The 13070-nt window shown below is 38.8% G+C and overlaps 1 protein-coding gene and 1 long non-coding RNA gene across 2 annotated transcripts in view; both read left to right on the top strand.

Annotated features, from left to right (window-relative positions):
* The window catches only part of LOC137331880 (collagen alpha-6(VI) chain-like), a 114463-nt gene that overhangs the window by 34071 nt on the left and 67322 nt on the right, over nucleotides 1-13070 (top strand). Inside the window, exons 11-14 of the mRNA XM_067995749.1 lie at nucleotides 3952-4097; nucleotides 8399-8425; nucleotides 8538-8582; nucleotides 8667-8720. Of these exons, the coding sequence (XP_067851850.1) occupies nucleotides 3952-4097; nucleotides 8399-8425; nucleotides 8538-8582; nucleotides 8667-8720 (272 nt within the window). The remainder of the gene's footprint in view (nucleotides 1-3951; nucleotides 4098-8398; nucleotides 8426-8537; nucleotides 8583-8666; nucleotides 8721-13070) is intronic.
* Nucleotides 4712-8306, top strand: LOC137335672 (uncharacterized). Its single transcript, XR_010966475.1, has 3 exons — nucleotides 4712-4798; nucleotides 6004-6057; nucleotides 8231-8306. It is a non-coding gene; the product is annotated as an uncharacterized lncRNA (long non-coding RNA).

Below are 13070 nucleotides of genomic sequence, written 5' to 3'. Positions count from 1 at the left end.
GGACATAATAGAGGTCATGAATGAAATTAGCATTTAATAACTGGAGCACTTGAATATTCATAAAGAATCAGGACCATGTGTAATGTATTCAAAAATATTTTTTTTAAAAATCATAAAATATAAGTTACTGAAAAAAAAACTGAGGATAGAAATTACAATTTTTTCTCATTGGATGTAGGGCAGTACTAGAAAACTATAAAATACCTCATACTATTCCAGTCATTCAAAAAGGACCAGAAGCATGATCTTGGAAATGATAAGACTTAGCTTCACAGCTGTAGTGGAAAAATATTTGCTATAAAGTCAGCAAATGATTTTGTAGGCTATTTTAAGTAAATATCTTAGGTTTATAGAAAGGCAGTACGTCTGAGAGAGTTGTCTTATGAGGAGAGATTATGTAGAATGGGCCTATATATTCTGGAGTTTAGAAGAATGAGAGGTGAAACATAGACACATAGAAAATAGAAGCAGGAGTAGGCCATTCGGCCCTTCGAGCCTGCTCCGTCATTCAATATGATCATGGCTGATCCTCTATCTTAATACCATATTCCCGCTATCTCCCCATACCCTTTGATGCCTTTTGTGTCTAGAAATCCACCTAGCTCCTTCTTGAATATATTCAGTGACTTGGCCTCCACAGCCTTCTGTGGTAGAGAATTCTACAGGTTCACCACCCTCTGCATGAAGAAATTTCTCCTCATCTCAGTCCTAAATGTCCTACCCCATATCCTGAGACTGTGACCCCTCGTTCTGGACCCCCCAGCCAGGGGAAACACCCTCCCTGCATCCAGTCTGTCTAGCCCTGTCAGAATTTTATATGTTTCAATGAGATTTTCTCTCATTCTTCTAAACTTTAGTGAATACAGGCCGAGTCGACCCAATCTCTCCTCATACTACAGTCCTGCCATCCCAGGAATCAGTCTAGTGAACTTTTGCTGCACTCCCTCAATGCCAAATATATTCTTTCTTAAGTAAGGAGACCAAAACTGCACACAATACTCCAGGTATGGTCTCACCAATGCCCTGAATAACTGTAGTAAGACATCCTTGCTCCTGTACTCAAATCCTCTTGCAATGAAGGCCAACATACCATTTGCCTTCCTAACTGCTTGCTGCACCTGCATGTTTGCTTTCAGTGACTGGTGTACAAGGATACCCAGGTCCCTTTGTACTTCAACATTTCCCAATCTATCACCATTTAAATAATACTCTGCCTTTCTGTTTTTCCTTCCATAGTGGATAACTTCACATTTGTCCACATTATACTGCATCTGCCATGTATTTGCCCACTCACTCAACTTGTCTAAATTGCCTTGGAGCCTCTTTGCATCCTCCTCACAACTCACGATCCCACATAGTTTAGTGTCGTCAGCAAACTTGGAAATATTACATTTGGTTCCCTCACCAAATCATTGATATATATTGTGAATAGCTGGGGCCCAAGCACTGATCCCTGCAGATTGGAGGGTAGCAAATGTAACCCCACTATTTAAAAAAAGGACTACCCCACTAGTCACTGCCTGCCACCCCGAAAAAGAACCATTTATTCCTACTCTCTATTTCCTATCTGTTAACCAATTTTCAATCCATGCCAGTATATTACCCCCAATCCCATGTGCTTTAATTTTGCACACTAACCTCTTATGTGGGACTTTATCAAAGGCCTTCTGAAAATCTAAATAAACCACATCCACTGGTTCTCCCTTATCTAGTCTACCAGTTACATCCTCAAAAAACTCCAGTAGGTTTGTCAAACATAATTTCCCTTTCATAAATCCATGTTGACTTTGTCTAATCCCGTTGATATTTTCTAAGTGTCCTGCTATCACATCCTTTATAACAGACTCTAGCATTTTCCCTACTACTGATGTTAGGCTAACCAGTCTGTCGTTCCCTGTTTTCTCTCTCCCTCCTTTTTTAAATAGTGAGGTTACATTTGCTACCCTCCAATCTGCAGGAACTGTTCCATAATCTCATTGAAACGTATAGAATTCTTAGAGGGCTTGACAGGGTAGATGCTGAGAGGCTGTTTCCTCTGGCTGGAGAGTCTAGAACTCGGGGTCATAGTCTCAAGATAAGGGGTGGCCACTTAGGACCGAGATGAGGAAAATTTCTTCACAAGATGGTTGTGAATCTTTGGAATTCTCTACCCCAGAAGGCTGTGGATGCTGAGTAGTTGATTATATTCAAGACTGAGATTGATGACTATTTGGACAGTAAAGGAATCATGGGATATGGGGATAGGGAGAGAAAGTGGAGTTGAGGTCGAAGATCAACCATGATCTTATTGAATGGCCTACTCCTGCTCCTGTTTCTTATTTTCTTATGTCTTGATGAAAAGAGTAAAATTCAAAGACATGGACAACTGGTATTTAATAGTGAATATTTCAAATAATGTATATTCTCTACCCCAGAGGGCTGTGGGGGCTCAGTCATTGATTACATTCAAAACAGAGATCGATAGATTTCTAGATATTAAAGGCATCAAGGGATATGGGGATAGTGCAGGAAAATGGCGTTGAGGTAGAAGATCATCCGTGATCTTGTTGAATGGCGGAGCAGGCGTGAGGGGCCAGATGGTCTACTCCTGCTCCTATTTTTTATGTTCTTATTAGTGCTAAAAATAGAAAATATGATTAGAAAATGAAAGGAAAATTGTTTTACATACACTAAGGACTCAACCAGTTAAGTTCCACCTAAGTCACATGTACATTCTGTTGACTGATTAAATTGTCTTGTGCTCTGTTCATATTGTAACTTAGATGTTTTCTGAATGTTGGCACTACCCAGATATTAGATGCTGAAGCATAAGACTGCATCTGCTGTTTTGGAAAAATGAGCCTGCTTATCTTCAAATACAACAACCTACCAGGTTGTAGTTTAGGATTTTTTCTGGAAGCAGTTTTTCAATTCCATGGAATTCTGAGTTCTGGAAGTGTGAATAGAAAAATAAATGAAGAAATGTGCCCCCGTCCCATTATGCTGTACCTCTTCTAGTTTCACTCCATCCCATTAGGTAGATGCAATAGCATGAAGATATAAGGGGTAATTTTATGAAATTGCCCTCCTGTTGAGGAATCTTATCTGTTGGGAGTGCATATCAGGAATTCAAGTGCATCCATAAAAGGGCGATTTCCTAAAATTATCCCTATAAAGCTTAGCCCTGCTAGCTTCCAATTCCTCATGCATGATAATGAGGCATTTTTGTTAATAATGAACATGAATTTTTATGCTTCAACACATTTGCTCAAGGTTAATAATCCAATATTATAATTTACAACAGAATCATCAATTACAATCTGTTATTTAGAATCTGGTTATTTTCATTATTGATTGTGGCCAGACCCGAAAAGATTTAATCTAATTTATATCTCATCAAGTGTAACAAGTCCTCTCATTTTTGACGACAGCACTTCAACCTTAACTCTTGACAAATAGGCTTTCTGATTCATTTTCCTAATTTTCTCTTACTCTTCTAAAATAGTGATTTATGCCCAGTCCCAGTTCCAGTTCCAAAAGGCACCAGCTGTGCTCCATTATCTAACCCATGTGGTTATTCTTGCTGCAGGAGTGTAGACAGTGAGTTCAGAAGGCTGTTATTTATTATTTCCATACAACATCTTAAAAAAATTCCTTTTGTACCCATGTTTTGTTCTTATTATTGCAAAAGGATTGTAAACCTATTTACAAAGTTGTTAAATAAAATAAATACAGATAACATGACTGTACAGTAAAGTTCATTTAAGGTATATTTTCTTTTCTATGTAAATTTGTCTGGATTTTCATTCCTGTTCAGGATAACTGTACAAATAGTCCACCGCATAATTTGATTTTATTCTTAAAACAAATTGTTTTCCTTAAAGTAAAATAGGCCAGCCATGCAATTAGAATCTTTGATACTACTCACCTATCTGTGGTATATTATAATAAATGGTCATTTTATAATTACAGAAGTCCATGCCCTCATCACTGTGGCTCTGGAAGGTGCTCTGAATGTTGATGACATCCCTCTTGTTGAGTTTGGAAGAAGATTTGGATACAAACAACAGCTATCAATTGAAATGGAGGATATTGGAAGTGCTTTGCATAGACAAATAGTACGTGACCCTGAGAAAAGCAGTTTTCTTTAGCAAGTAGAATTCTTTTCAATGTACATCTAATATTGAAAGTGATTCTGATTTTTAATTGTTTCATTAGACAGGGTTGATCTGCCTTTAAAGATAGAAATTATACTTCTACACTTGCCAGCCCAGGATTTTCTGCCTGCTCACTTTAGTGGAGGAAAAATTGTCAGCTGGTGAATGCAGAAGTGGAATTTTTTAACCACAAGGAGTTTACTATCAAGTGAAAACTTTTGCTGTTCAGTGTATGGAATTCCTTTTTATCCTATTTCAATCCTTGTTTAGGTATTGCCTAACATACTTCTTATAGCCTGCTAAAGGGCATGCTTGAACTTCTTGATTCCAGGCTTCTGTGAGTGTTACCGTCAGCTGGCCAGTAGCCCATCCATGACAGCTTCTGTTGAAGATTCTTCACTGGGATGGCACCACATGATTGAGATCATGTCACTCGCTGCCCTTAATATTTCATGATTTAAATAGAATTAATTTTTTAAAATGGAAAATTGTAGCTTTTAGTTCGTCATTCATCAGTGAATTTGCACTAGTACTCCATAAAGATTTGATAAAATTACATGTTTTTCCAGAATGCAGTTATGGAAAAAGAATGTTGCAATGTCTTTTGCAAATGCATAGGAGAACCAGGTGCCCAGGGTCCTCCGGGAAGAAAGGGAAAAAAGGTAAGTCATTGTGCAAAAGATGTACCAATCTTGCTGAAATTAAACTTGGTGTAAACTTAAGGGCCTAGAAATTATATAGCATTTTTTGGCATTACTGGGATCTAAAATGAGGCAATGTTTTTTCCTGGCCAGCAAATTAGGATGGAAAGAATTTCCATTGGTTTTCTGCCTCAAAAACGATGCGGCCAAATTTTCAAACATGATTTGGCCCTTCCTGTGATCCACCTGCAAAGTCCCCATACATCTAACTTAAATATAGTTAAATAAGGGTCAGTGTTGTTGCCTAGAATTTTCTGTAGTTACATTCACAATGCACTAGGGGTAAGTTAGAACAGGAAATGTAATTATATGCTTTGATTCTGGACAGCCTTGGACTTGCTTCTAACTGCTTGTGGGACTGTGGGATGACTGTGATATTTCCCCTCAACAGGGAGAACCTTTCAGGAGCAGTTATAGAATTCCCAATGGGCATACTTTCCTATGCCATTATCATAGAGGAGGAGGAGGTACAGGAAAGGGTGGGGAAAAGAAGAGTAAGGCATTGTTTCGGGAGCATGCGCCTTTCAAGATATTATACCCTCCCACCCCCCCAAAGAATATGTGGGGACATAAGTCATGGGACTGAAATGGCCCAATTTTGACTTTAGTGAGGAGCTGTGTATCAGAAGAGTGCACTTAATCAAGGAGGCAATGAGAAAGCTGTGCCAGCTACTGCATGAAGACCTGCAGCCACAGTCATCTGGCCACCGAACTTCATGGAGGGGAGCATCAGGAACTCCTAAGTGACTGCTGCAAGAGGCATTAGAGCACAACTGATCAGTAAAATGTCCTCATCTGTTTAACACGATCTACCTTTTCACCACTGCCATTAGTTCTTCTCCTTCCTCCCCCCCCCCTTCAATTCTTCAATTCAGTATCATTCAAGAACACCACAATGCATTGGACTTCTTTGGCCCTACATGGCCTATGAAGAATATCTGGGACTCCGCAGCTGCACTAGCTGTAAAAGGACAGCATTCTTGGATTAGGGCACAGACATGTAACAGGCGCAGCACGCTCCTGTTAACTGCCTTTTTTTTGGAGCATGTTGACACCCGAAGTATACAGCTGACTCATGGCTGAAAGTTTGTCCAATGTTGCCAACTCCGTTAAACGTGTAACTTACCTGTCTCCATTAAATAAATATGTCGATGATGTTATTTCAGGGAAATGCAGGTGCAAAGGGATTTCTAGGCTATCAAGGAGAAGAAGGAGGACCAGTAAGTTGGTACTTTAACATTTTTTTTGCAAAGGACATTATGACTCCCTCCCCATTTCCATGAAGTGAAGTGGAGCTGCTTTTGATTGGCTTTGAGCTCTGCTGTGTTTACCCCGCAGTAAACTGAAGACATGGACCCATGTTCAGAAACACAGTAAAAGAGCCAACATAGGGACAGCACGGCAATATATACATTTAAAACACATCTTTGGTTGAAAACTATTAAAAGCTTTAAAGATAGATTCCACAGTAACTCTAAGGCCTGTTTGTACATGCTAACTCTGAATTCATTGCACAAGTAGAGAGTTATAGACACTCTCCAGGGCTTCTTTGGCACCCCCCCACCCCCACCAACACTGGCTGCAATGCTCTCCCGACCCCCCTAACCCCCCAACCAGTTAACCTAAGTGCCAGGAACCGGGTCCCCGGTGGTGGCCTCCTGCCACCCGAAATCCTGCTGCTGTCCACCGGCCAGCTAGTGCTTCCCACCGCATTTGGGTGGGAGACTGACGGGGCCTATGCAGACGAGTCCTGGGAGTTAAAATCTCCCGGGTTTCACGTTGCAGAGGGCCAGACAGTTTGATATCCACCTCGGCCACTGTCCGCATGACATCTGCTGAGAGTTAAAATTGGCCCGAATAGTGTCTGAATATTTTCTAAACATGTAAACTTGGAAACAAAAACAACACAAACTATCAACTTTATGAAAAATCTTATCTCAATGTTTATCCAACTCTATCCAAATTTCTCCAAATGTTTAACTCATTTGGAAAGTCTGACACTTTTATTATTTATTATGAACCATCTTAGCAACATACACAAAATAAATTTATATCCTAACAGGAAGATGACTGATTCTAACATTTGTTCCTTGATGAGAGTGCTGTTTTGTATATAATTCAATTAAACACAGCTGTTTTATGACTGGTACAGACAATAAATCACTAGGTTCAAACTCTGCAAGATATATTCTTGCCTGAAAGCTTTCTGAAGATTTTTGCACCTAATATAGTAAACTCGAATTGTTTTATGATATAAAAGTTTGACCCCTCAACCACCCCCCTCCTCCAAAAAAAAACAGGGACTCCTGTCGGTAAGTAGATTTAAGAGTATATCCATGGCTGTGTGAATTGGCCGCACACCCTAGAAATGCTCGTCTCCTCTAAAACTCAAAGCTCCCATCGCACATGTACAGGCACATACACTGGTTGGTGCAGTATAAGTGGAATACTAAAAGAATTAGGTACTGTTTAAGATAAATTATTGCATAATTGTGGCACAAGCACAGTACTCATTGGTGAACTGGGAAATACAGAAATGTTCCTACTTGGAAGGAAGACTCTGATTCACAATTTATTCACTCCTTACTGCTCAGCAATAATTAGATCCATGAAAAATGGCAATTGATCTGGTACATTTAATGTATCAAATCTAATTGACATTTTTCTATAAGTTACTATGTACTGACATAACTACTCAGATATTACTATCTTTTTTGTAGTCTTCGAGCAGTACTTTAGTGTGTTTCAATTAAAAATATGTGTAGAAAATTTTCACTACCCCACACGAGATAGCAGCCAGGCCCAGAAATCTCTTCCCTAATATAGCATTATCATTTCTTTTTCTTTAAAATGTTATTTTCATTGTTGAAAAACCCATCCAATAATGATATGAAGCATAAGTGGAGGTAAATATCACCTGCAAATAAAAGTTAAATTTAAGAAATAAACCAACTTGAAAATGACCATATCATATACAATGGTCACCTACGAAGCTAAAGATATTAATTAAATACCTTAGCTTTGATATATGCTGATCACCTCAGCCTTCTGAAACTTCCATTATTTATGTTTATTGGTATCTTCATTCTAAAATAGCACTAAGATTTCGCTCTCATTTCTGTAGATTTTTGTTGTTCTTGACCATTGTGTTTTCCTCAATCTGGTAAATTCTTTATTTCGCAGTTGGCCATTGAGAATAATAAAGGACAGTTCTGAACAACATTATTTTGATATTCTTATGAAATGAAATTGTGGGAATTATTTTTAACTTTGTATTAAGGAAACAAAAGACAGTGTGAACAAAAACCTTAGACATTTTACATGATACATTGTAAGTTTAACAAAAAATAATAATTTCAAAAGACCAAGTGAATTTTTTTTAATCATTTATAGGGTGAGAGGGGCCCACTAGGTACAAATGGAACTCGAGGGAATGAAGGATGTGCAGGTCCCAGAGGCCCTAAGGCAAGAATCTCCCCTTTGTGAACCATAGACCAGAAATATATCTCAAATATTTGTATTTTTACAGTTACAATTTAATTAATGAAAATTTTTTTTCAGGGAAAAGCAGGGTACCCAGGAGAGAAGGTAAGTATAGGATGTTTATTCTAAATTAAATTTTACTTATAATTTATTCAGCAAAAACAGGATATTCCAAATTTTACCAGTGTACTAAGACTTAACATTGCTATTGTAACAGGGTATTGATGGGTACCGTGGTATCGATGGAATAATTGGAGAGCAGGTAATAATTTTCTGAACTAGATTTGCAGAGAAAGACTATTTACAAATACGTTACAAGTATTAATAGAATATTGCATTTTTACAGGGAAACTATGGAGTTCCTGGAGCTCCCGGTGAAAAAGGCAACTCCGGAAATCCGGTACTGTTATCTTCTAACAATCAGATTAAAGCACTTCTACCAACAAATGTGTATTTGCTGCCCCTTATCAGAACTTTTTGCATCAAATACAGTTTCTTTATTTAGCAATTATGGTTAATGAATCTTAGTTCATAGGCCACCATGTACTATGTTTTTGAAATGAGAAATATGGTGGGAGACAAAATGTGAGGAAAAGCATGACTTATAACAATTTTTTACCAACAGAAGTGTAAAATTATAAAATGTAAACTTGCAGCAAACTACATTATTGTTATTCTGTTGCAAAGTAAAGTATTAAGTCAGCCTGCAGGGTGCCACTGTGTCTACAAATCCTTTACCGTTCAAGTTTAGAAACAGCACGGGAGGGGGGAATCTTTTACCAAGCAAATGATAAGTACCATCCAGTAAAATAATTCTCTGAATGCAAATGTTAAAAATAATAATGCTTACCTTTATACGTGCTTTATCTTGTTGCAACGTCTCCAAGCATGTTACAGTGAAGTACTTTGAAGTGTGACATGAATCACAAGTTAATCTTGAGTTTTTGGTGGTATTGTTTGAAGGAGGAATGCTGGCCAGCATAACCTAAGAAATAACAGCCAACAGTGATTCAGAAGGGGAAGGTCCTGTTTGATCAACCTGTTTGTTTTTTTTTGATGATGTGGTATCTCAAGTGGACTCTGGAAATAGGAACATAGGAACATGCAATCAGGAGTAGGCCATTCAGCCCCTCGATCATGGCTGATCTGTATCTTAACTCCATCTACCCACCTTGGTTCCATAACCCTTAATGCCCTTGCCTAACAAAAATCTATCAATCTCAGTTTTTAAATTTTTCAATTGACTTAGTCTCAACAGCTTTTTGGGGGAGAGTTCCAGATCTCCACTACCCTTTGTGTGAAGAAGTGCTTCCTGTTATCACCCCTGAACGGCCTAGCTCTAATTTTAAGGTTCTGCTCCCTTGTTCTGGACTCCCACCAGAAGGAATAGTTTCTCTCTATCTACTCTATCAAATCTTTTAATAATCTTAAACACCTCAATTAGATCACCCCTTAATCTCTATACAAGCCTAGTCTATGCAACCTGGCCTCATAATTTAACCCTTTTAGTCCCGGTATCATTCTGGTGAATCTGCGCTGCAATATATCTTTTCTGAGGTTCGTGCCCAGAACTGAGTGCAGTACTCCAGAGGGGATCTCACCAGAGCTCTATGCAGTTGTAACATAACTTCCACCCCTTTGTATTCCAGCCCTCTGGAGATAAAGGCCAACATTCCATTAGCCTTTTTAATTATTTTTTGTACCTGTCCATTAGCTTTTAGTGATTTCTGTACTTGGACCCCTAAATTTCTCTGCTCATCCACAATTCCTAGCTGCTCGCCATTTAGAAAATACTCTGATCTATCTTTTATAGATCCAAAGTGGATCACCTCACATTTCCCCACATTGTACTCCATCTGCCACAGTTTTGCCCACTCACTTAAAATCCCCATGATATGATGTATCATGGGGATTTTAATTCTGTAAAACCTTTAGCAAAGTTTGCTTTAAACTTTGTTACTTAACCTTAAATCAGTGAGATTCAAAGTAAAATGTAGCGATGTGTAAGAAGCTGAAAGACAGAAAGCAGCAGGTACCTTTAGGGGAGTGGTGTCCAGTTGTTGGGACATGCTAAGAGGAGTGCCACAATAGATGGTGTTGGGGCTCTACGGTCCAATTTACGTTAACAATTACCAAAGATGAAGTTGATTTGCACTTAACATATCACTGCAGAGCAGAAATAAACAACGAATGCTGAACTATATAGCCGAAATAGTACAATATAAGTTGGAAGAAATAATGGTTATACTGTTCAGTGCTCAAGTCAGACCACATCTTGAGCACTATGTCCAATTCTGCTCACCAAGACACAAGGGTGACATTCAATACCTGGAAGCAATGCAGAGAGGACCTATGAAACTAATCTCTAGTATCAGAGGACTGAGGTATGAAGAAAGATTGGAGAAACCTAGGCCATGAAATGTAACTGAGATGCGACCTCATAGAGTTTTATATATACAATATAAGTGACACATATATCTGGCACAGGCACAATGGGCTGAATGGCCTCCTTCTGTGTTGTACAATTCTATCACAGCACAGGAGGAGGACATTCTGCCCATTGTGCCTGTGCCGATTCTTTGAAAGAGCTATCCAATTAGTCCCATTCCCCATCTCCTTCCCCATATCCCTGTAATTTTTTTCCTTTCAGTTATTTACCCTATTCCCTTTTGAATTCACCTTAGACTGCCTTGCATTTGCTCCCTGTCTGATCCCTTGTATTTCTGAATTATTCTTTACTCTAGTTCTATTTGTCCCTCCCTGTCCTCTGTGTACCTTGTTTCTCCTCTCTATTGTTTCATCATGGTGCCCATCCCCCAGCCAAATTAGTTTAAACTCTCCCCCACAGTACTGGTTAACCTCCCGGTGTGGACATTGTTCCCAGCTCTGTTGAGGTGCAACCCATCCCTCCTGCCCCAGAGCTGGTCCCAATGCCCTAGGTATCTGAAGCCCTCCTTCCTGCACCATTCCCCCAGCTACTCATTAATCTGTCTTATCCTACTATTCCTATACTCATTGGAGTGGGGCACTGGGAGTAATCCAAAGATTACTACCTTAGAGGTCCTGCTTTTTAACTCTCACCCTAGCTCCTGAAACTCTGACTACAGGACCTTACCCCTTTTCTTTCCTGTGTCATTCGTTCCCACATGAACCACGACTTCTGGCTGTTCCTCTTCTCAAAATGTTCTGCACCCTCTCAATGATGTCCTTTACCCTTGCACCAGGGAGGCAGCACACCGTACGGGACTCACAATCTGCGGTTGCGGAAGTTAACAGTAAGTTAAAACAAGTGAAATGCAAATTCAGGAAGTTCTTTTTCACACAGAGTGATCAAGGTACAGAACGGATGTCCAAAATCCCTGGAGTAATTTAAGAAGCATCCAGATGTTTTTTCTGGCGGGATGAGAGTAGATGGATTGAATGGCTTTTTCATCCTTATTTCTCTGATGCTCCTGTGACAGCAGGATAGCTCTATCTCTTCAAATACTGGCAGGGGGATCATTAACATCCAGCTGTGCTATCAGCACAGGCAGACTGGGCCACAGTTTAACCTCTCATCTAAAGCAGGGCACCTCAGACACAGTAGCACTCCCTCAGCACTACACTGAAGTGGAATATTAGTGGTGAAAAGTTACCACTAAAAAGGCAGACTAAGGCAATAGGGAATAGATGTTCTGTTTTTCAAAATGCAGCAGAGATGAGGCAAAGAAAGGTTTAGACTGCCATTTATTTTGTTGTTATGTGGATCTTCTCAGACACAAGAGCCCTGTCCTCAGTGAGGAAGGATTTGCCCATGTACTGAAACTACACTCTGGGCTGAGTGCAAGGTTGAGGAAAGAAAGATCTATTGTTTCTTGCACTGTGACCCTTACTTTACTTGCCTAAGTACTAGCAGAACATTATCACATGTTCATTTATTTTTAGTTGCTGGAGAAAGCTAGTAGATTGTAAGCTGTCGAAAAAGTAAATCTGTTTTTCTTTAAATTGTCAGCTTGAAATAAGGAATTAGCAGAATCAATAGGAAAAAGTGAGTAGAGTTCTTCCAGTATTCAGCACAAATCTTAAACTGTCATGTACAGAACTGGGCTAATCCTAAATATTTTTAAAGCATAGAAATAATTTAAATTCTGAGCTTAACTTAACTGCAGAATATATTCTTAACCAATAAAACAGAAAGTGACAAACTATCAATAATCGCAGTGGAATTGTTGCCACATCACTCAAAATACAATGCCACCTATCACATTATTCGGACCCATCTGTCAATCAGCATTAATGAAAACCTGTAGCATCACACCGTGGGGTAGAAAGTGGGTTTATTTGGTACCCCAAGAAATACTGATGCAAATGTTCTGACCTCTGTTATTGGCTCTCTGTGCTCTTAAAAATAAGATTCACACAATACTTAATTTAGGATAATTATATTAACAAGAATATGAATGCAATCACTTACAGACTTTATAAATATTTACTAGCAATTTCAGCAAATTTTATTTTTAATTGTTGGAAAAGTTTGATTCAAGTGGATAAGAGATGACATAGGAGCTCTAAATAGATTGCAAGAAAGGAAAGTTGTGACAAAGATGATGTAATGCACAATTGTAAAGTAAAGTTCTTCTGTGCATTATTTTTTTGCAAATAAATGGTTTCATAACTTTGTTAATATAGTGCAAACAAGAGTTTGAAATGAACATGTTATTCTAAGTGCTAAACATAATGCACAGATAAGCTTCAGCCTTCAAAAGAGCTA

The sequence above is a fragment of the Heptranchias perlo genome, chromosome 2 (assembly GCF_035084215.1).
Source record: "Heptranchias perlo isolate sHepPer1 chromosome 2, sHepPer1.hap1, whole genome shotgun sequence".
NCBI classification, from domain to species: domain Eukaryota; kingdom Metazoa; phylum Chordata; class Chondrichthyes; order Hexanchiformes; family Hexanchidae; genus Heptranchias; species Heptranchias perlo.
The sequence above is the reverse complement of the archived record's forward strand: the minus strand, read 5'-3'. Positions and strand labels throughout refer to the sequence as shown.